The sequence below is a fragment of the Amphiprion ocellaris genome, chromosome 22 (assembly GCF_022539595.1).
Source record: "Amphiprion ocellaris isolate individual 3 ecotype Okinawa chromosome 22, ASM2253959v1, whole genome shotgun sequence".
NCBI lineage: Eukaryota > Metazoa > Chordata > Actinopteri > Pomacentridae > Amphiprion > Amphiprion ocellaris.
Genome location: NC_072787.1, coordinates 20409505 through 20432641, shown reverse-complemented (window position 1 = coordinate 20432641; position 23137 = coordinate 20409505). Strand labels below are relative to the sequence as shown.

At 44.3% G+C, this 23137-nt stretch overlaps 1 protein-coding gene across 1 annotated transcript in view; it reads right to left on the bottom strand.

The window, feature by feature from the left end:
- Positions 1-23137, bottom strand: part of gli3 (GLI family zinc finger 3) — a 100958-nt gene that overhangs the window by 51733 nt on the left and 26088 nt on the right. Inside the window, exon 3 of the mRNA XM_023263107.3 lies at positions 11848-12093. Within this exon, the coding sequence (XP_023118875.1) occupies positions 11848-12093 (246 nt within the window). The remainder of the gene's footprint in view (positions 1-11847; positions 12094-23137) is intronic.

Sequence of the window (23137 nt, the reverse complement as noted above, 5' to 3'; positions counted from 1 at the left end):
TGCTGAAGAACATCAAGTGGTGTCTGCAGATAGGGAAATCCGGCTGTATCAAAACAAAAGAAGCACCCCAAAATAACTTATTTTATTGGAAAAAGTTTTTTTCTTATTAAAAAATGATGATAATTTGAAAAGTGTTAAATATCAGATCTGATCACTCAAACACTTACTCTTCAATCAATCCACTGGTCACCATTAAATGATTAATAGACCCAACATTCTGAAAAATGCTAGTTTTGACATATTCAAATTAAAAGCCTCCAAGGCGGGTGCCCGTATAGCTCAATGCGTTAAGTGGGCGACCCCATGTACAGAGGCTGGTCCCCGACGTAGCGGCCCGGGTTCGATTCCCACTTGTGGCTCTTTGCTGCATGTCTTCCCCCAACTCTTTTCCCCTGTTTCCTGTCTCTCTCTCACTGTGCCTAAAAAAAAGCCAAAAAAAGGCCAAAAAAATAACTTCAAAAAAAAAAAAAAAGCCTTCAAACATTAAATGCAAAAGTGAGTGGAAGATCGCAACAAAGACAAGTTAGCCAGCCGTTTTTAGATTACAGGCCATGTTGGTTGTTGTGTCAGAGGAAATTTCCCTCCTCGTGACACATCTGCAGACAAGCACGACTGCCAGTATTCACTGTGAGCCTGAACAATATGACTTAGTGTGCTTGACACTTTTGATCCCACTTTCCAGCAGAAATGTGACACTGAGCCTCTCATCACTATCAGGCCTGGCATGAGATGGAGATGCAGAAAACCCTCGACATACTATCAGCGGGAGTAGTTTAGGAGCTGCCTCTCTTGCGATGGCAAATTCCCCCTCTGATCAATCCCTTCACACCCCGCCTCTCATCATGTTTGCTTACACTGAGACCTCAAGCTGTTTGGACATGTAAATAACACTTTCAGAGACTGTTTAGCTAAGCTCAATGGGAGTTGCTGTTGACTTTTGGAGCGCTTTGCTTAATTACAGGTCCCAGATTGTTTCAGGTCTAATGGCCTAATTACCGCTGTATAAATTAGCCTAATGTTCTTGCTGTGCAGAGCCCTCTCTACTGTATGCAATGCTTGGGCACTGGAATACAGAAAGATAAAAAACAAGCCTTTATCCAGCAAAGAGAAAAAGTGAGAATGAGGGAGAAGAAAGCAAGCAGAGAGGTTAAATAACAGAAGAATGTTAAGCGTTGGCTTGCCAGTCTCTCTGCCATTCATCTTTTACGCAAGGCTGGCAGATCACACACTGCCCTTCCTCTGTAAATCAATAGATTTTTTTTGCTTTTCCGCTGTGTTCTCTGCTGTTTTTGCCTTCTCTGTCTCTCTCTTGCTCAGTTGCTCTCACACCCTTAAAACACAAGCAGGCTTTCTGCGGATAAAAGCAATTAACATGGTAGAAAAGAAAAACAGAGCCGAGTGGAGAAAGTGAGTGGTAGAAAGAGAAACGTCTGCACGATAACAGGCTTTCTGTTCGAGTATACATTCCATCGCTGTCAGAACTAATTTGTTTGTCTAGACTGAACAAGTCAGTCGGTGCCCATTCTTTCTCTTCGTGGTGCTACAAGTCTATGCATATTTGCTCTGGGACTTAATGTTCAAGCAGGTTATCGCTTTGTGCCAATATTTACAAAGTTAAGTACAGGCTAATTTTTCTTTCCTCCAAGGGCTCAGGGGTTTTTTTGTCTTTTTTTAATTTATTTTTTGCTCTTACATCATCTGCAGGATATGCAACAATTCCCTGCCAAACTTTATCTAAAATTTGCACAATTTCTAAAGGTTTTGCAGATGAGTTTTCTCAGTAAAAAATGCAGGAAACTCAGCTATGAGTATTAATGGAAGTCCAGCATCTGCAAGACATTTACGAAGTCGATCCTAACAAATTGCGGTGCGAGGACCCTTTTCTTGCTGGAAAGTGAAGCTAAGCACTCACACGGCTCTTCCAGGGGCCCCCCAGCACCATGCAACCCCAGTTATACCCTGTTTTTCTTCTCTTCCCCTCCTATCCCAGTATGGATCAGGGAGTGAAGGTTATTTCACGAGGCCTCTGCGGAGCGCCAATCTATCTCCTGCATTTGCCGAATTTCTCCAGATTGGGATGAGCTGGGGAGCAGAACAAAGAGCTATGCGTTGGCCCTTCTCCCCTCACTCCTGCACCCGTTCTGCCCTACACCCCCCCAAAGCCTCCTCTCCACCCACCCAGCTGGGGAAAGACACGGCGGTTTAGTAGCTGAAACACCGCTGAAACACTCTCCTCCCCACCTCCCTCCTCTTTATCTCTTACATCTGTCTATCTCCTTCACTCCAAACAATGATAACTCTCAGTAGAGGAGGGAGATGATTTAAACCTCGGGTTAACTCACCAGGACTTTGCTACATTTATTTTGCTCCGACTACCCCTGTGTGATTTATTCTACTCAAACATAAAGCCACTTCAGGGTTTGATCTTTTTTTGAAATCTTTATTTAGAAACTGGGGTCACTGAAAAAAACAAAAACAAAAAAAATGCATTTTTTTACCCCACAGTGTCTGTTTTTACATTAAATGATTTGGATTCAGTGCAACATGTTTATATGAGTCTGGGTCATATCAGTGACATTGTTTGTGATTGCCACAGCTGCATCAGGCCGCTATGACAGACTGACCCTCCTTCGGCCTCTATGCAGGTGATACTAAAGCTGCATGTGGCTGTGTGATAGCGACTGTGAGGCTAATACACCTGCATTCTAGCACCACACGGACCGGACAGCGCTTGGGGAAAGTGGACAGCTCCTCAATTTTGAACCATGCAGAGAGGTCACTGACCACAGCCGGCTATTTTAATGTAATTTTGTTTACCAAATTACATTTCCAGGTAGGCGCTGTTTATTTCCATGTGCTATGAATGTCGACTTGCAGGGACTTCCTAATCTTGATTAAAAGAGGTAATCCATCACAGTGAGCATTTTGTCACCTTTAGTATTTTTTCATAAAAATTATGTATTATCGCTTGGTAATGTGGGTGAAAGAAGGGGGTGGTTTAAAAATTCTCCTCTGTGGTGCATTCAAGGGCAGTCTGACTTTGAAGACCTAAACAGCAGAACAGCAACACATTATTAAATCCTAAAATTCAACGGGTGCTAAAAGGATGGCATGTCTCTCATCTATTACATTGCTTTTGCTGATAAATTCATCACAATAAAATGATACATTTCATTGTCAATAATTTCATGTAATTCTTGATCATGTTGATTACTTATTTTTGATTAAAAAAGACAAGGTAAAAACAGGGTTGTTTTGAAGTTAATCGCTTTTTTCAAGGTGCACAGGTAAAAATTTAAAGGAAAAAACAGAAATAAATACATTTATACACATAAATGAAATAATAAATAAATGAATGAGCTCCATTCGACGCAAAATATTTAAAGAAAGCGAGTTAAAACTGGAGGCACATGGAGGACAACCAAGGCAAGGTTGCCTCACCTTGTGGTTAAGATTCAGAGGGGCTGGACCGGGTATCAACCGACAGTGACCCTGCACATTAAGTCCATCAGCCCTCGAAGCAGGCCACAAGGAGTAAACCTCTTACATGAAGGTGGATTTATAACCTGCAAAGCCCATCTTTCAAGGAAAACCACCACACACAACCTCCAGGGAAGGTCTGCAGACATGGACAAAGGCGACAAGAGGCCCAGATGGCTGCAGACTAGCATGCCTCGGAAGACCTGCACTGAAGCCAATGGGGTGATTGACGGATTTAAGAGGTTCAAGTATCAATGGAGGCTATTATAATTCTGGTATGATGTAGCGAGGGAGCATGCTTCAAGTAAAAACCCAACTTTGTGTTTTCATTGTGGTTCACATCCAATGAATTTAACTATCAAACTTTAAACCGACCATTTTTCTCATTAATGCTAATGAAGTGTTGCTTGCCGGTACATATCAGTATCATTTTATTGCCCAGACCTTGGTTGCAGTTTGAAAAGTAGCTCTGGAGTCTCAATCTTCAACAGTGAAGTTCATAATTGGCAACATAATGGACTGAGTCATTTCTCTTCAGCAAGTTATAAGTATCTAAAAGCTGATTTTCATTCCGTGGTAAAATGGAAACCAGTGGCTGCCTGGAAGATGAAAAATAAATCTAAAAAGGTATATTGCAATCTTTGGAAAAACATCATGCATACATGATTATAAGTTTATAAACTCAAGCATTTAAACCCATCGGTCCTGTCACTTAATGTGTTTTACAATCATATGGTATTTCCCCTTGTGCTGTAAGTCTATTCCTGTATTTTCCACTGTAGCCATGCAGACGCTGGATAGAGTCTGTTCAAGCCTCTAGAGGTATGTGCCCATTACTTGGGCTAACGAAGGAAACTGTATGTCACAGAGTAAAGACAAAGCCCAGTGTCACAGCAATCAGACAAATGGCTGCTGGGCTCTACAAGGCCAGACAGGGTTTGACGCCTCTGGACCAATTAGGTCTTATGAGTACAACATCTGGAACACTGGTTCTCTTTCTTTTTCACTCTCTGCAGTATGTGCATTGCTGTCACCTTAACCTCTCTTTCACCCTCTTTCTCAGTCTTGCATCGTCTTCCTAATTCTTTTGGTTAATCCCGCTCTCGGTCTATCTCTTTTTCTTTGCCTCTCTCATTATTCAAAGCGCATCCTCCTGATCTCTCCCCTTTCCCTCTGCACAGCATCCCAAAACAAGGACAAACTTGTAATCCATTTACTGCACCCCTGTCAACAGATTCCACCCAAATAATCCTAAAAGACTTACAACCAGGCCTAGGTACTATCAAGGGAAGGGGAGGAAAGAAGAGGCAGAATGCACAAGGGAAGGCAAGTGAGAGCCATGGAAAAAGAGGGAAGAGTGAGGAGAACATACAAGGGGAGTGGAGCAGTATAGACGGAGGGAACTTGTGTCACAGTGATTTGAGTCTTTGTCACGCAGGTGGTGCCCAGGGGTTCCCTCAGCCTGGGCAGAGAGACAAACTGGGGCCCATGTAAACCTTAAAGAGGATTAACCCTGCCGGAGCGCTTTAATGAGACCTGAAAGTGCCGGGCACCGGAGAGCCCCGCTGATTGAGCCGCGGTCGAGTCGGATCCCAACGGTCCGCTGGCCCAGTGGCCCAGCAGCGCTGCTGCAGCCCCGTGGCCTACAGCTGCCCGCTCACACTGAGCCACATCAAAGCAGCCCGTCTGGGAGAACCTCGAGATGGGAGGAAGGGGGAGGTGGGGTGGGCATGAGGGAGGTGTGAGTGCAGGAGAGGTGGGAGGAGGGTGCCTGGATGGAGGAATCCCTTATCTCCTCCTGAGAGGATGCTTCTCTGTGGTGCGAGATTGTCTGGAGCTGCCACCTGTCCCAGGCATCTTTGAAGGCAACACTAAAGCCTGTGATGGGCCTGACCTCCTTGAGCTCCCATTCTTTTATGTCTCTCTTCATTTTCTGCTTTGTTACACCCCCTCCTCCTTCCTCTCCACTCTCTCTGGCTCCTCTCTCTTCTTCTTACCCCTCTGTCTCACTTAGACCCTCATACTCAGCCTTGACTCCCTTCCTCTTGCTCTTTTCTCCAGTGATATCTTACATTTCAGCAGGCTGCTGGAAACATTTTAATTATACTGTGTTCATCAGCCTCTTCTTCGTGTAAAACAATGTATACTTGTGACCCTTCAGAGACAAGAGCAAGATACGGGTTGTTGGCTGACGGGATAAGGGTGCTTATCTTTGCCACTATGTGAGAGGAATGCAAATAGAAAAATGGAGCGATGAGATTTGGATATACGGGAAGCAAACATGTAGAAAGGCAAGAAAAACTCTTGATTCTCCCACAGCACACAGAGGTGATTATCCTACTGGAGACCGCAGGGTAACTTAAAGAAAAAGCTCAAGATATTGTGGCTTTAACCAGATAACTGAGGAGAAGTCCCCATGAGCATTTAGTCTTCTTGTTTTTATAATATAGTGCTTAATGATGTTGTAGCCAGTGGGGCTTGCTGCAGTTTATTCTCCTTTTGGATGGACAAGATACAATAAATCTTCATTTAAAGCCTTTCCATCAACAAAGTGCTTTTGTTCCTACTTGCCTCTGTGACTTGACTGATTAACCAATGACGTTTGAAAAGAATTTACACATGCTGACAGATGTTGCTGCAATGATACTAAGAAATGCTGAGTATTCTTCTTTGAGCATCTTCAGTTCTCTGAAAATTCTTCTTAATTCTTCTTAGCCCCTTCACATTTAATCTTGTCATTGTTAATAAGAACTGCCATTATTCTGAGATATTCAGTTCAGCTTTGTGGTAAGAGCAGCACATGACCTTAAGATGGTATGAAAGTGCATTCTCGAAGCACTTCAAACTCTGCTTAACCCTCTTAAATCATCAAGCACTACAAAGGGACACATGCATGTGAGAATATTGCCTATCTTACAGCATGAGATGCCTCTAATAAGCTGTATAAAAGGGGATCATCTGATTATCCCTGGTGCGCTGGACCAAGGGGCCACAGCAGAGCACAGGCCCATGTTGTTCTTTCTTGATGAAAGGAGGTGGATGGAAGGGATCCCTCTCCATTGCCTGCAGTGTGCCCCAGGCTTCTCTGTGCCGGCACACCGCTGGGGGACTACACCGTGCCACCACGCTCAAAAAGCCAATATTGAAACAATCACAAAGACAAACACTTACCCTTGAAACAGGCACGTGTCCTCTCACCCCAGGCTCTCCTCTGTACTCCCCAGTTCTTTGGGGGAGGATGTTTGAACCTGTATCCCAGCCAGTTGCCACATTTAAACCAACAAGAGACCAGAGAGCTTGTTCTTTGAATGCAGTTTCACAACAGCTCTCTGTTTAAAACTTTTTCCTTCTCATACACACACACGCTTTGTGATTGCTTTTTTCTTGCTCTTTTTGCAAGACATAAAGGAAAGGGCCTCTGCAGTCCATATGAACTGAGTGACCAAGCGTTTTAATTAACTGTACAGAGTCCGGGGCTATTGTTGTGTGGATCACGTTCAGTTTGATGACAGCTAGCTCACTCAGTTCAGTGGTCAGCTGCATTTTGATATAGAGGCAGACAGAATGACGCCAGGGCAGCGGCTGGCGTGCTACGGCCGAGTAGACCTGAGATCAGCTCAGCGCAGCAGTTTAGAGTTTAACCTCTGTGACTGGACACCCACCACCCCCACTACACCATAAAACCCTGGGACAGGTTTCACGCCACGGCTCAGTGTTCCCGGCAGCTTTCCCAGAACACGGGGCCTTCATGATCCATGCTGCGGCCACTTTTGGCCAGGCTCAGACAGCAGGGTTACCGTGATGCATGTGAAGGAATCCTTCGGCCAAAGGATCCATACCTCCACGGCCTCTAGCTTAGCTGGGTTGGTCTCTGAGATCAGTCAAGGACAGCAAGGCTTTGGTGTGGGGATTAGGCCCTGGAAGCAAGATCTGGGCTAGATTTTTTTTAAGGAGCTGAATAAAAGGCTGTTGAACCGATAGGCAGCAATCGCAGCTTGAAGACACTTAATGTGTCTGTTCTGCCCCCTTCAATGACCCACTCCATCGGAGATACAGAACAGACGCAAAAGTTATGTCACTTCGGCGCCAAAACACTTAAGCGTTGTCTCTAAAGCTTGCCAAATTTACTTTCCTCTAGCTGCCTCCCTTTCATTAAACATTCTCGGGTGTTTCAGTGCAGTTTTAACATTTGCAAGAAAGCCATTGAAAAGGATGTGCCTTAAGTCCCTCCACGGATGTGTTTAGTCTGGCAAAGAAGAGCGAAGAGGAGACACTTTAAAGAAGAGGATTCCCTTAGAGGAAGCAGAGACGTCTCGCCAGCAAGTGGGCTCACTGTTGCTGCAGGACCACTGACCGGCTAATCAGCGCACAATGTAAACAGATGTCAGCGCCGTGCATCCTATTCACACTTCCACACAATTAAGATTTTAAAAAAAAGACTCCTCCCTCATTAATCCTCATCTCAATCCTTTCTTCTTATCCCACAGCAAAGCCTCATGTATTAGCATCCTGGTAAGAAGGATATGGACTCTTATCCAGTGTTTGCCCAAGAAAAGCGGCTAAGACTCAGGCATCACCACGATTAGCTAATGCTAACAATAGGAGCCATGTTTCCTTGGTGCTTCCTCTTTTCTGCAGTGAAGTGGGTGTGAAAAACCAGAGTAAACAGAGTCTTAGGCCAAGGACATAAGAGGAGTGGGAGAAGGCGAGTCTGGGTGAATAGCAGAGATTTACCCAGACCCCTGAAGATAAACCCCCCTTTTGCTCTCTTCTCGTTGCTCAACTCCCACACCTCCCAGAGCTTCGCCACCACGGTAACGACCCAGCGGCCAGGTGTGGGGAGGCTGCAGGTGCCATCGCATTTAGGCACATTAAGCACTGACACACACCAGCGCTAAGAGTAATCGGATTTACCTGGCTGTCTGCTGCATGGCGTGGCGCGCTGTGCAAACACAGCACAAAGGCTTAGAGACCCCTCTCCATCACACACACGCACACACCTGGGATGAATTTAGGAGGTGACAAAGCCCTCATAGAGAGGGGGCTACCGCTGGTGGAGCAACAGCCACGAGTGTGTGTGTCAAAAGTGTGTGCTTGATTGTGTATGGAACCAGAAACCAGAACAGGAGCCAGTGGCTTTTTTACACCTTGTGGTGCAGGAGTGGCGACAGATGCTACAGGCTTCAAAGCGGCTGAGGGAGGGGGGGCGAAGCCGAGGTTTAAGGGGACCCCTTTCGTTTTGCTGACCCTCAGACCGCCGAAGCTCATGGGGATTGAGCTCTGGTACTGGGTTCAATCAGACAGAATGGGACCGCCGCCTTTAGGGACACCCCATGTCCTCAACACCTGGGGCCAGGAGGAGGTGTTTTACACAGCAATGCTCTCATCTCAGATCATAAGTCTTCCTGAGAACAGGCGAGATCAGAGAATTGACGAAGAAACATCAATGAAAAATGGCAGAAGTTATTCAGACCTTTGGTTTTTAAGTAAAAAACTTGGCTATTTCTCATCTTTACTGTTGTTATTTCTCTTTATAGCACCGGTAATCAATTGTATATTTTAGTGTAATTCCTATACACAATTACTATAAAAAGTATTCACCGTCATTGGAAGCTTTTCCTTTTAGTAACTTTTTGGCATTGAATCACGGCCAATATAATTTTGGTTTTTTGACAAGAATTTAACCCCAAAAAATGTATTTGTGTCAAAGTGCAAACAGCTTTCTACAAAGTGATATCAAGGAATTAAAAATATAAAATGTAAAATAAGTGTTCCAACTATTCACCCCCTCTAATTCACTATTTAGTAGCTCTTTGTTAGATTTCAACCAAGTCAACAACAAGTTCTCAATTGGATTAAAATGAACTGAAAATGAATTAATGTGGAAAAGCAAGAAAAAGGGAAAATTTCCAAAGGGGTGAATACTTTTTACAAGCACTCCCACTACTGTTATTGACATTATGCAACTCCAACTTATTTTACTGTTCTGTTCAACTGTTTAGGTTGATATATCGATCATTCTTTGATGCCAGTCGCAATTTTTGGATTGATTTTGGGACATGATCTAACTGCGATTTTTCTTATAGATACAACCACTTGATGTGCTTTATGTAAGTCAATTTATTAGCATATACGATACCACCAAAAGTGTCACTTCTACACAATGATTTGTAAATAAAATGAACACTAAAGTTTAAATTTTGGGTCAGAGACACTGTTTAAAGTCTATCCTAAATTACAGCTATTGCAATTTGCTTTTTGCATTGTGTTAAACTGCATTTTCAAGCACTGAGATGACACATTGAAGTTGCTTGTTCTGTCTGGACAAGAACTGAAAACTTGAAGATATTAAATTCAAAGTTAGATCAAGAAAAAGGGAGCAGAATGTTCTATTTAAGAAGCTGAAACTTGTAAATGTCTAGCACTTTTGCTGCAGAAGGAGAATAAAATCTATGCATCGTGCCTATAGCTTCCCAGCAAGCATCCCTCGCATCACGTTGCTCTCCTCTACGCTGCTTCATATGATTGCAGTCTTCCAGCCTCTTGATTCCCGGCGCACAAAGAAAGCCTCTTGAAGCTCTACGGCCCTTTTGACTTTTCCTGCTGCTTTTGAACTCTCCATTTCAGACGGTGACTTTTCCACATGACCTCAAGCCTCGCGAGTGACCCCCTCCTCCTCCACCTCCCACTCGTCTCCCCCCCAACCTCACTCTCACCCCAAAGGCTTCAGTGGTCTGGAACCACCAGAGCTACTTCACACACATACCCACACACACACATAAAACGAGAAGTGGCAGTGTTGCTGAGTTAGGTCAGGATGTAATGGGCAGTAATGTTCTGCCCTCGAGGGTCCTGTCCACGGCACCATTGCCTGCTTTTAAGTAACCTTTCCCTTAAAGAGGCACCTTGGTGATTCTCAGGCACCCAAGCACGAGGGAGAGGTGGCTAATGAAGTGGCTGAATAAATAGAGTTACAGTAGAAGGTTGGGGTCCACTGGACTTTTCATTACTGCCACCGGATTACAATCCTTTTGTCCCACTCTGTCTGCCCCAATTCAGTGCCAATATAACCAAACTAAACAAGCTATCACATCAAATCTTTGTCTGCAGGCAAAGTCCTGGCTACAGTGGCCGTCAAATTAACCTCCTAATCAGCCTCTTACTCCCCAAACATCTATCTCCTGTCCCCTCTTTCTGCATACAGCCCCACTTTCATCTAACTACCACTGTCTATGAGATCTTTTGTTTCGAATTATCTTCACTATCTCACTCAAGCCACAGCTCTTCCTTCACCTCAATCTCTTGGGCTTCGTCTCTGGTAGTCTCTCTCTCTTTCTGTCTTTCTCTCACACTGTCTCCGAGTCCCAGAGAGAGAAAGAGAGGCAGAGTAGGGGGTGGTGAGGTTTGACTCGGCACTGCTTTGGGGCTTTGAAGTGTGTGCTGATGAGAGAAAGCGGAGTACTGTGTTCAGACAGGCCCCTAATGAGGGAATTAAGAAGCCGCGCTGGCCGTTCCCCATACTAACTTCCCAGGCACAAAACAAGACAAGCGTGCGTGCATGTGTTCACAAGTGTGTGTCTGCATGTGTGCGTAAGAGAAGGGCTAATCTGTCAGACTTAATCAGGCATCTGGCAGTGCTGCCTCTCACCTACAGTAAAGAGGCAAACTTGAACCTCAGCATTTAGGGGTGGTACAAATATGTCCTTGAGATACGCAGTTTCTCAACTCTAGAAGTATTTTGTGGCTTGCGGACTCACGATTAGGGATAGACTGATTATCTGCCTGGCCGATTATCATGGCCGATATTTGGCATTTTTATGATTACCGGTATCTGTATTTTTATTGACCAATTATAGGCAAATTACTAAATACAAATTGTGCTACTTCAGGTCTTATGCAGCCACCTCTCTGTTTGTAGTCACTCTGCAGTCTCATAAATGTCTCTCAAGCACAGACTGCAAATCTGAACAGGAAACACACAGTGACTAAGGCCAAGCTAATGGCTAGTGGCTAAGTTAGAAAGCAGCCACAGATTACCCTGAAACAGAGTTCGGATAATTAATAATGCTTTAAGATATGGACCTTAGGGAGCAATAAATGTGATAAAACAGTTAAGAAAATAGAAAAGCAGAAGACAAACTGACCAATCTCAGTTGAGCGCATCCAAATCTAATCATTCCTATTTCTATTTACATATTCACTTGTAGTCACCCTTTTTAAAGAAGAAGCCTACTTGTGAATGACAGGTTCCTGCTATCACATGCTGTTAAAACAACATTTAACGTGCATCAGTTCCAAATATCGGTTATTTCTTGATTACCAATAACTGGCATCGCTATTGGCCCTAAAAAACCCATCTCTACTTACGATAATGTGAGTCTAGGTAGCCATTGCGGGGGTCCATGGCGAACAGCGTGCCTCGGTACGGCAACGCATGGTCGGTCAGGTGGGGCAGGGAACCGTGCAGCTCCTTCTTGAGCAGGGAAGGCCGCTCCTCCGTGGAGGTGGAAGGCTCCTCGTTCACGCTCCTGTCGGGGGCGCCGGGCGCCGGGGCCTGGGAGCTGATGGCATTGCGCCTCTCGCGGTGGTAAGGCGTGCCTGAACTCTCGTCCTCTGCCGGGATAAAGACACAGAAATGAGATGTTAAAACAATAAGCTGCAGATATTTTGAGTTTTTAGCTGCGAGCAGGTGCATTGGTGAGGAAGTCTGTTCACGTAGAGGGAAGCAGGTAGAGGGAGGAGCAGGAGATCAGCTCTGCACAACTAAAACATACTGGGCATTATGGGTGTAAATCTGCCTTCAGCGGCACCAGTTCAGAAGCAGAAAGTGCATGAGGAAACAGGCATCGTGGATGAAAATATCCCAACCTCTTAATTTCATAAAGCTGAGGAAACGTATGTTCTTAAATTCAGCTCTGTCTGTTCTTTTTTAGACAGAAATGGATTCCCATGGAGGAGGCAACACAGGCTTTCTGCCCACATTCCAAGCTGCCCATTAACAAGCGGCATGGGCTGTATCAACCCCACCCTCCTTCATTCTCCTTTTCTTTTTGCCCCCCACCCCAACCCCTCACTCTCTGTGTTCTCAAACTAAATCTTTTTCTCTTTCTCTGTCTGAGGGGAAAATTAGGAGGAGCGGGGTCTCGGGAGAAAAAAAGCTTCTTGGCGTGCTGTGTACAGGGGATAAATGTGGAGTTGAGTTCAAGGGCTGAGCTCCAGCAGAAAGACATGACCTCTGACCTCTTGGCCTGACCTCTGAACCGATGTGTATAAGGGTCACCTCGCCTTCTGACCTGGTATTAGTCTCTGCTGTAGTATGACACCATATAGACTCAGAAAGTGGCACAGCGGGTCTGGGATTCAGTTTCATTTTTTCATTTTCAAATATCAACAAGATAAATAATAAAGTGTTTCATTTTCTGCAACCAGATGGATTTCATTTTGTAGAGAGAAAGATATAAATGGGATACTTATGTTGACTGCACTGTTTGTCACAGTGGACACTTCTGTAAATGGATTGCTAACATGGTACTTGCATTTGCAGATCACTGTGTAGTTAGCGCCATGTTATGTTTGTAGCTTCAGACAACATTTTTACTTTCATATACAGAGTGATATTTCATACCTGGTGCACTCTGGAAAGCATCATTTGAGCTGAGTTAATTCCAGATGACCTACTTCAATATCAGCAGATAATCACTTGATTTTGGCCACCTGAGTACCTTCAAACTGAGAATTATTGTTTGCCTCAACACAAACTGATTGCATCTATATAAATAAAAAGATTTGGTACTTTGTCAAATGCAACACCTGACTTTTTCACCAGGAGCCACATTCTTCAGTTCCAATTTTCTGTGCCTGGTCGCCTTATTCAGCTCTGGTTTATATGCAATTACTATTATTATGATTTCACCATTAAGGTTGCTGGTCATCACCACACTCCACTGTTCTTTCCTGCATTAATGTCGCTCACTGAGAACCTGGCAAAGTGCCGTTGCGCCGGCGCCAGAGGTTCTGTAGTATTAGCAGCCTGGCGGTGTGAGCGGCTCCCCCACTACGCTCTGCAACCCAACAGCATCCAACTGCCAATTAGGAACAGAGGAGAGGGCCAGATTAAAGAGCACTACCTTAAGCGCCGAAGAGGGCCGCCATAGTGCTGCACCACTTCACAGAAGAAGAGGAGCGATCAGAAAGGAGGAGGTTAAGAGAGACAGAAACAGAAAGAGAGAATGAGATTGAGAGAAGGCGAGGGGAGAGCAACCCGAGGGTCCCGCTTTTATTCCCCTCACTCTCCCACATCCATTACCTGCGTTCGGGCCAGCCGTGCCCGAGTGCAGCACTGGCAGCGGATTCAAGGATTCTTAACGCGGAACTGACAGCCAGAGAGGCAAGTCGCTCTCATCCGCAGGAAATGACAGTGTCAGTTATGATATAAGTATTTAATCCTATACTGCACAGCCAGTGATCTTATTAAGGGAATAATGCAACTTATACGGTTAAAGCTGGATTAATAGGTCTGCGCTTGCAAAGCGCAATATTAACATAAAGGGATTTTGGAATTGGGTTCATCTCCTGACATGGATTGAGGAAGACTGTAAACTATGCAGGGAGCAAGAACAGCTAAGGGTAAAGCATGTAGCTGTGTGTAGCACAGGCTCCCACTGTGTACGCTCAGTTCCTTCACATGCAGAAAATCTAGCATTACATCTGGGGAGGAAAAAACTGTACATATTTATGAGCTCATTTTCTTACTTTCATACAGATACTTGATGTTTCATAAATAGATTCATCACTGGGGCTTTAGAAAGGATAGCTTCAACTTGTGAAAAACTACAAGTCTGAACTGCTTACTTTTATGAAAAAAATATACTCCACGTTGCTGTTTGTTGGCTTTTTCAATTTGTCCTGTTCACTCTGTCTCCCCATCTTTCTTGTTTTTCTTTCTGAGTGACCCCCACTGCTATTCAGATATGTCTCTCTGCTCCAAGGGAGGTCAAGCGACTAATAGTTCAATCACGGCACTGTCACACTCCCACCATCCCCCTCCAGTCACCCTGGAAATCCCAGAGGGGGGGGTTCATCATTCTACCATATACCACCTTAAGGGGCTTCATTACATCAGTTCATAGGACCTTAAACAAACACTCTGCAGCACAAGGGTCAATTGACTCCTTGACTTCTCAATAGAAGAGAGCGAGCTTTAAGTTTTTCTTGTGTGCTGCTCGTACCTGCTGCTGAAAACTTTCCTGTATCCTTATAACATGTTGAGTATCTGTCAAAAAATGGACTAATGAAGACAGAGCAGACGCAGGTAAACACATGCAGCTTTGAAGAAGTTCAACTCTCCTCCAGCTCTGACCATCCGCCCAACAGACCCTTTCCCTTTTTCCCTCCCTCATTTTTCATTCCTCTTTTATTTCCCCCTCTTTTCCCATGGTTGCCGCATCCAGTCCTCTACCAGTTTGCAGGTCTATTCAGCCCAACACAAAAGCAGCAGGCCGGTCCTCTGTGGACCAGAGGAAAGCATGCCTCTCAAAAAAACAGAAAAAAGAACTATCCCGCTCTCTCTCTATGGTGATTGAATTTCTTAACATCTTTTCAAAAAGCGCTTAAATGCCTGGAGGCGAGAGGAAGAAACAAGCTAATGGTGGATGGGGAGCACTGAACAAATTTCAGAGCCCTTTCCTGCTCGCGTTTGAGGTTGAAAGCGAGCTCCTGCCTTTCAAGTTTCAAAGTCCTCCTTCCTCCCGCAGTGTCACTGAAGGATTTGAAAAGAAGGTAATTGTGCTCACTGCCGTCCTGATCAGAGCACACGCCCCAGCTCTAGTATTTCAGGAGCTTTCTCTGCCACTATAATGGTACCTGGTGCTCCATTCCAGCATTCTTCCTCCCTTACTACTCTTTCTCCTCTCTCTCTGACCCTCGACAAATGCATTCTCTATTGCTCTCTCTCTCACTTGGTTTCTATCCTTCTTTCACCCCCAGCAAGCCACTCATTAAATCCTAAAACCCAGGTTTCTCCCTCTTTTTTTTCTGCTTGTCTGGGGTCTCTATTGTAAGATTCCGCTTCAAATACCTTTGGAGAAAACCCCTATGCATGGCCTTTAATATGGCGGTATAAAAGAGAGCGTGGATGCAATGACAAAATGAAATTTTGAAAGAGATAATGAGATATGGAGTGGGGCCAACACCTCTGAGAGCTGGGCGCCGGGACAAGGGAGGGGGGCTAAAGTTAAGGGTGCCCAGCCAATTCAAAGAGATGGAAAGTGAAACAAAACCCTTGGCTTGTTGTTTTTGAAGGCATTTTCTAGAGGTTAAGAACGAGGATTGTTGTTCCTCCGCATGCCAATCTGTCCTTGACTCTCAAGCATCTGATTTGCCTTCCAGCCTGAACTCAGAGTCTCCAAAAGCTGGGACATGCAGGGGTGCACAAAGGGCCATTGCACACTGCAGTTCTTCCAGCCTCTGTTTTCTAAAAAAAAAGAAGAAAAAAATCAGAGGAGGTGTTGTTGCACCTCTAAGCCGGAGCCAGACATATGCTGTATTCCACCTTCTAACTTCTCAAAGCACTGTTGTCAGTGGCACAAACAGGTTTTGGCTGGGGAGCACATGGAGAGTGAACAAGGAGGAGAGGAGTGGAGGATATACGGTGAAATCACAAAACACTTCTTCAAAGCTCCTCTCCTCCTGTGCAATAATCTCTTGCTCCTTTTTTCTTTCTCTTGCAAATCAACTCCCGTGAAAGACTCAAGACTCCCCAATTAACAATGAGAGGGGGAAGAAAAATTCCAGCAGCTGGCTAGAGTTTAATAAGAGCACCTCTCCAAGCGGCTTAGGCTTATGTACCTGATTCACCGGCCCTGGCATTGGCGCTAAAGACAGAAGGAATCATTCACGATTAGCGCAGGCTGAAATACGAGTGAGAGAGAGACCGCTCAAACTCAACAACAGGAGCACGGGGGATTACTGCAATTGTGTGAGGTATTTTTCTGATCAACTTCTTAGCTAATAGGCTCAGTGCCACAAGGAGCTTGGTGCCTTCCTCACAACGGAGTTCAGTTATGCATTATGTGAAGGTTACTGAGTCCTAATGGAGCCTCCTGCACCTGTCTAAACAGGGTGACTTTGGAGCATCTTCCTGACAAATAAATCTAAATGTCAAAAGGCAGAATGAGGTCATTACTGTGATATCTGAGGGCAGGGTAGTTTGCATTCTCCAGTCAAAGTATCCATCAGGGCTCTGGAGAGTTTCAGCAAATATAAAGTTCACTCCCTCCAACTTTGCACTCATGTTTGATTCTGTCTCTGCAGAGTGAATCCGTGGTGGTGTATTATTTAACCATCAGCGTGTGATGGATGTTTGGACGAATTGCAGAGAGAGGTCAGGATGTTCCCTCTCCTGGTTAGCAGTCTATTGTCAGCTGCTGATTTCCCACACAGCGCCCGCAAATGCCCCCTTCAATATTCATCTAGGCAAATTCGACGACTCCCACATCTCAATTTGGCTCTCGGCAGCCTGAGCCCCAACCCCCTGCTCCACAACCTGCAGTCCCAGCCTGCTCTCTCTGCCGCCGGGGGTCTGCTGGGACGCACCCAGCGCTCAGCATCTCTCAGTCCCAGTCTCCAGGCCCCGGGGCTGGGGAGGGGCAAATCAAAGCCTGCTTGGCTCCTTCCTCCTTCCCCGCGCTCACCTCAAATCAGCCTCACAGCAGGGTTGTGTCGTGCCAAGCCTCCGCCTGCCCCCAGCTACCCCTTATTCACCCATTAAGGGCACAGCCCCACCATAGAGCAGTCCGAAACCCCACTACCATTTCATCAGGGCCACATTGTGAGGATGCAATGAGCATTGCAGTGAGAGAGCTGAAAGCCCTGACTCTAAAATGCACACTGATGCGTTTTTGACCATGGATAGTAATAGCTTTTAAGGTTTTTCACTCAGAGGGCATCTTGGCCTGCATTCTTTGAGGAATCAAACGCCAAGAGATGCATTTGATCAAGGCTTCAAAGCAAAAGATGCCATTTAGCGGTCTGATTGGCTTATAGAGTGTATTAGCATCACTTCTGACAGTCACAAGCCTGCTATCATCAGCCATAACCTGTTAGTCACTTATAATGTCGACTGTAACAATGTAAAATGATTGTGTGCTAGGGCAGACTAGGGCAGAATTATGTCCGTGTAGGATAGTGGTTCTTCTAGGGTGAATCTGGGCACGCTGCCCACCAGACCAGAGTGGGCCAGCTTTCCACTGGGCCTCAACACTGGAATCCCACTTCTGACACCAGAGTGATCCGGACCAAGTCTGTGGCACTCAGATTAGGAACGGCTCGCCAAGAGAAATGGATATCCAGCCAAAGCAAAGAAACACAGAGCCAACAGTTGGGATAAAATAGAAAAAATAATACAGCAATTTCAAGCACATCAAATTTGATCCAAAATGCCACTGTGGATGTTTCCTACCTTTCACTGCAGAATGAAATTCAACTTTTAATAGGTCAAACTTAACGTCCGTGCTGCATCTGTGCTCTGAATATCCCTGTTTCAACTTTAAATGGACACTCACACATTGGGCTGCGTGTGTTTAAGAGCATTCTTGTGCACCACATTGAGACATGGGCCCTCCATTAGGATAGTTTGCAGCTCTAACTAGGAGTTGGATAATTAGACACTTCAAAGGCACCTGCCCGCCGTCCCCAGGGAGGCAGGAATCACCGCCCCACGCCCCGTTTAAAAGCATGTTAACTCGTATCTGAGGCTAGCAGGCTAATTTAACTTTTGACATTTGATATCTAAGGAATGAGAGGGATCAGCCATTTAGCTGGAACAGGATTACCCCCCCGCACAGCCCCCTCCTCCTCCCCTTCAACCCCCAAAACCTCCCCCCTCCACCAGTCAGGCCGGATTCATTAATTTTCCTGCTGCTAAGCACTTTATCAATGACTGGTGAACGTCTAAGTCCAGAGTGGACTCTCTCTCTCCCTCTCTTCCATGGTGATTAAGCCTGTGGATGTTCAGATCTGTCCGTCTAATTCACTGCCTGCTCTGTTGCTGCCGATCGCTGCTCACACCTGCTCAGCAGCAGCTCAGTAAACAGAGGAGAAACTTAGTCAAGAGTTCAAGAGTCACTCAGGCCGAATCCACACTGAGCAAGCTAATTTTGAAAATGACGTTAAAGTGCAAGAACTACAACTAGGGAAAAACATTTGCAGGTCATTTTAGCTTCTATTTTATTCTATTTTAGTTGGTAAAGAACAAAAGTCAGTATCGAAACCAACCAACACCTTTTAAGGGGCAGAAAGTGGTCAAACTCCTCTTATAGTCTATGGTCTTATGGTCTCCATCATTTGCCACAGCTACAATTTAGCCATCACAGTTTCATATTTTTATGTGTTTGTTGACTGATAACTGGCAGCGTAAACTTGAATTTGGTTCTTTACTGTCCAAACCCCCCCGTCTTTTGCTCCTGTCACATTTTTATCATGGGCTCATTTTTGACTGCAGTTTAAACTTTTGCTCCTATATGGAAACAACACAACCATAACTAGGAGTAGAGACAACTCACAAATGTCTTCAGTGCAGTGTGGCAAAGTTCTATTGCCATAAATCATAAAAAATACACAAAGTTGGCCTGCACGGATTATCTATTCTCCAAAAATTAAAAAACATGGAATCATACATGCACAACATTTTTTTTCAAGTGGTGTTACCAATACTGTAAGAAAATGGTGACAGTACATGTTGCAGATATTTTACTATTTACATTTTTAAGCCGTCTCCATACCTGTTTCCCAGCTGCTCTGTGTACACAGCCTGCAGTTCAGTCCAGTTCAGTTGGAAAGTTTCAGAATTTTTGTCACATGATTGTTGGTGGCAGCTAAGGAAATGAGGGTTTTTTGGTTGCATTGAGGAGTGTAGAATATTTAGTTTTTCAGAGAATCTGGATAATGCAAAGGGATTATTATTGGTGAATTTTTTAAAGAATAATGTAGAATAAAACGCGATTGATAAAATATTAGATGACAGAACTGCACGTCATACATTATTAGTTCAAGAAGCACAGAAAACTTGGAAATCTGAAGATTTTTTCTGTTTTAACAGTTAGTGTCATTGTTGTCATTTGGGCAATTTTTAAAGCTAGTGTACCTTCCTAACCTACCAGCAGGTTTTCGGGTTAACGGGTTAAACTACCTGTTAGCTGAACAGGGAACCAAGACTGAACTAAATCTTCATTGAGGAATAGCAGGTTACATTTTCACCATGTAAATTTGTATTAATTTCCAACAGCACTTCAGCCAAACATATTCAAATATAGTCAGCGATCTCTGACATTCCCCAGGTAGAGAGGTGTTGGGAGTTAATTTGCATCTATAAATCTACATTAGTCTCAGTCTAATGCATTCTGCTGAATGTCTACATTACAGGTTGAATCGGGGGCTACACATGAGTGTGACGGATCTGGGTTAAATGAACAGCGTGCCTGGAGCTTTGATGCTGCAGCTGGTAATGCTTACAGTTTCTAACCCGTCACATTTGGACAGAAGGCCTTTTTACCAGAGAGCATGACAATCAGAATTCCAAACTACAAGCCAAATGCCATAAAAATAACACAACCCAACTGACTCCTGCAGCCTGCTCCCACAATGAGGGGCTGTTCTGAGCACGTATTAGGTCTCACTGTGTCAAAAAACCTGCAGCGCTGATTGAATCAACTTTTTACCTTTGCAACTCAACATGTTAATTAAGTAAAACAGCACTAGTTCATTTTCTGCTGACTTTTATCAAGTACCCAAAAGGTGCCGGTTTAGCTCATAAAGAAAACTTCATTATGTTGTCATCTAGACGTGTCTGCAACAAAATTCTACACCTGACCCTCACCTTAACCTAGTGTGTGATTGCCCACTTAATAAACAGGGTGTAGCTCACCCCTCTCCACCTCAAAATACAGGTGAGTCGCTGACCACTTCATTATAGTGTCTGCAGCGGGCAGAGAAAGCCCAGCAGATTAGAGGATCTGCCATGTTGGCCCAACGGACTTATACACTGTCTGCTGGGAAGGGGCTGGAGGTTGGAGGTGAGAGAGGGGATGAAAAAGCACAAGGTCTTCTATGTGATTCGATAAATACCTTTGTAATGCGACAGAAAGCGCAATGCAGGGCAAAAGTTGCAGGTCTGGACAATATATGGGACAAGTGGCTGGAACAGTTGTCTTAAATGTTAGAGGTTAGATCAGATTGTAAGCATCAAGGGTTGAATGCTTTTGTGGCTGAGGGATCTCTTTATTTTATTTCATCACCTCCTCATGCAATTTTCCCACCTTGCCATTTCTGAGTCACTGTAGATAAAGACTGTCTTATGGTAGTTTGGTTGAATACCCTCTGTATTTGTGTTTGTGTGTGAATGTGTTTGTGTGGTGTATTGTATTGTGTTGTTATATTGCTGTATTGTTGACTGTCCGGACCCCCTTGAAAACGAGGTGACACACCTCAAGGGGTTATTCCAAATAAATAAATTTCACCAAGTGTCACTGAGCTGCTACATGCAGAGGGAATAGATATCGAGGACTCCAGAGATAAAAGTTTGGTGAATTTTCAGTTCTTTGCAAAACAGCAGAAACAGTGCATTATCTCAAAGGGTAACTAGGGCATAAAACATCCAATCAATGAGCTTAAAATTATGTTTTTCGCACCACTGGTGTGGAGCTGAAGCTTCAAGTTGCATTTTGAAGGATTGTTTAACAGAGTTTCAACACTACAACAATATTAACTTTGCTACAGGTCTGATTTGCAACATTCACGGGACACAAACAGCAGCCACCTGTGGGTACACTAGTATTCACTGCAATTTATCATATCAAACAGAATGACAAAAAAGGCTTCTTAGGTGCAAAGTTATAATATTAATAAACAATCAAACAACCATTTATCATAGAGTGCCTTGAGGTTTTACTAGGGGGGTATTAATATAAGAAAGTTTCAAACTGGGGCTGCATGATGTTGGAAAAAAATGACCTCACAATATTTCGTTTTTCTCTGATTTTCTAGTTTATTTCAGTATGGAAAAATAAGGGACCAGATGGCTTGAATTAACTGAAAGAAAAAACTGTTGTAGGGGAGGTCATCTGCATAGAGTTAATAAATACGATTTTTTTTTTTTTTTTTTAAACTGATAAACAATTTTTTATTGTGAAGACTTCTTTGGCTGCAAAATTTGTGGGATCTTCTTTATATAGTGCAAAACTGGTAAAAGCATTGAAAATAACATTCACATCTGACTTCGCCGTCGTCATGCAGGACTTTGCGGTGCAGATATTGTCAAACAAGTTGCATTGCTTCATGTGATAGCAACAATTGCAAGAAACTGTGGACAGAGTACCTGTTTTTGGTCAGTGTCTCGTCTTTTGCGTGTGTGTTTGCGAGCTAACCCTTTTTTTTCCTGTGTTTCTCTCCTGTTCCTCTCTAATTTTGCTGTGCACATGTGGAGGCAGCATGTCAACAAATTGTGTCTTGTAAATAAAAGGAAAAAAGAAACCGAGTAAACACTGTTCTGTCTGACAGACTTCTCTTGCAGATTAATCTTGGAAAATGAGAGCTATGCAGAGTTTTCTTTTCCGTCAATCAGCAAAAAAAGCTGGAGCATGATGTGTTTGCGTTAATTTGCATTACTTCACATTGCACTTCATGCAGTTTTACAAATTTATATCAGGAATAAGCATCTTTGACCACGTAGTTACTTCATGAGAATAAAAGTTTTAATGAATATTAGGGGTTTATAATTAAAAAATGACCAGAGCAGAAGGACAATAGATAGTATTGAGTGTTAGTTTTATGAATCAAGTGCAGACATTTCTTCTTTAACATTCCATACGTGAGACACATTCCTCTATCCGACCTCATGTAATGCACCAGATCATTTTCTTAACCTTTTCAACCCTCAATTCTCCCTCATCGTACCTCCTGCTTCAACATGCTGTCCATTTTCCTCACTCACTTTTTTCCCCTCCCGTTGCTGTCCCCCCCTCAGTAATAAGCTCCCCTCATGTATGACCTCTCTTGTCACTCCCACCAGTGGAATCCTCCACTCTCGCCTCCTGCTCTAATCTCTGCTTTACTTTTCCATTAATCCCACATTCGGCACGAGGACGGCCGCCGCGGCTCAGCTGACATGTTGCCTTCATAATCTGGTGTTTTTATAGGAATAAATCAGAGGGCTGGAAGGGGAGCAGTGTTTAAAATTCATTCAAGCAAAAAAAAAAAAAAAAAAAAAAACCTGGATGCTAACTTTGGTATTCACCTGCAGCCTGTTGCATTCCTTTCAGTCAGCATCCTTCCTTCTCCACCTCCTGCATCTCATTTCTTCACGCTCCCGGCTTCCTCTTCACACCCCTCGCTCTCCGAGGTCTTCTCCCAGTTCCCATGTCTTTCCCAAATCTCCTCAATCTCTCCTCATCCCTTTTCCCGCACATTCCCTCCCTCACTCTCTCTCTCTCCATCCCCTACCTCCCTACATCCATCCTCCCTCCCTCCCTCCCTCCCCCCCAAAAACTTTGAGCCGCAGTGGGACTGTTGGACTCATGCAGCCCCATGCTGAGCCGCTCCAGAGCCAAGCCAGAACAAAGAGCCCATTGAGCCGAGCAGAGACATAATGTGGGCCGCCTCTGAC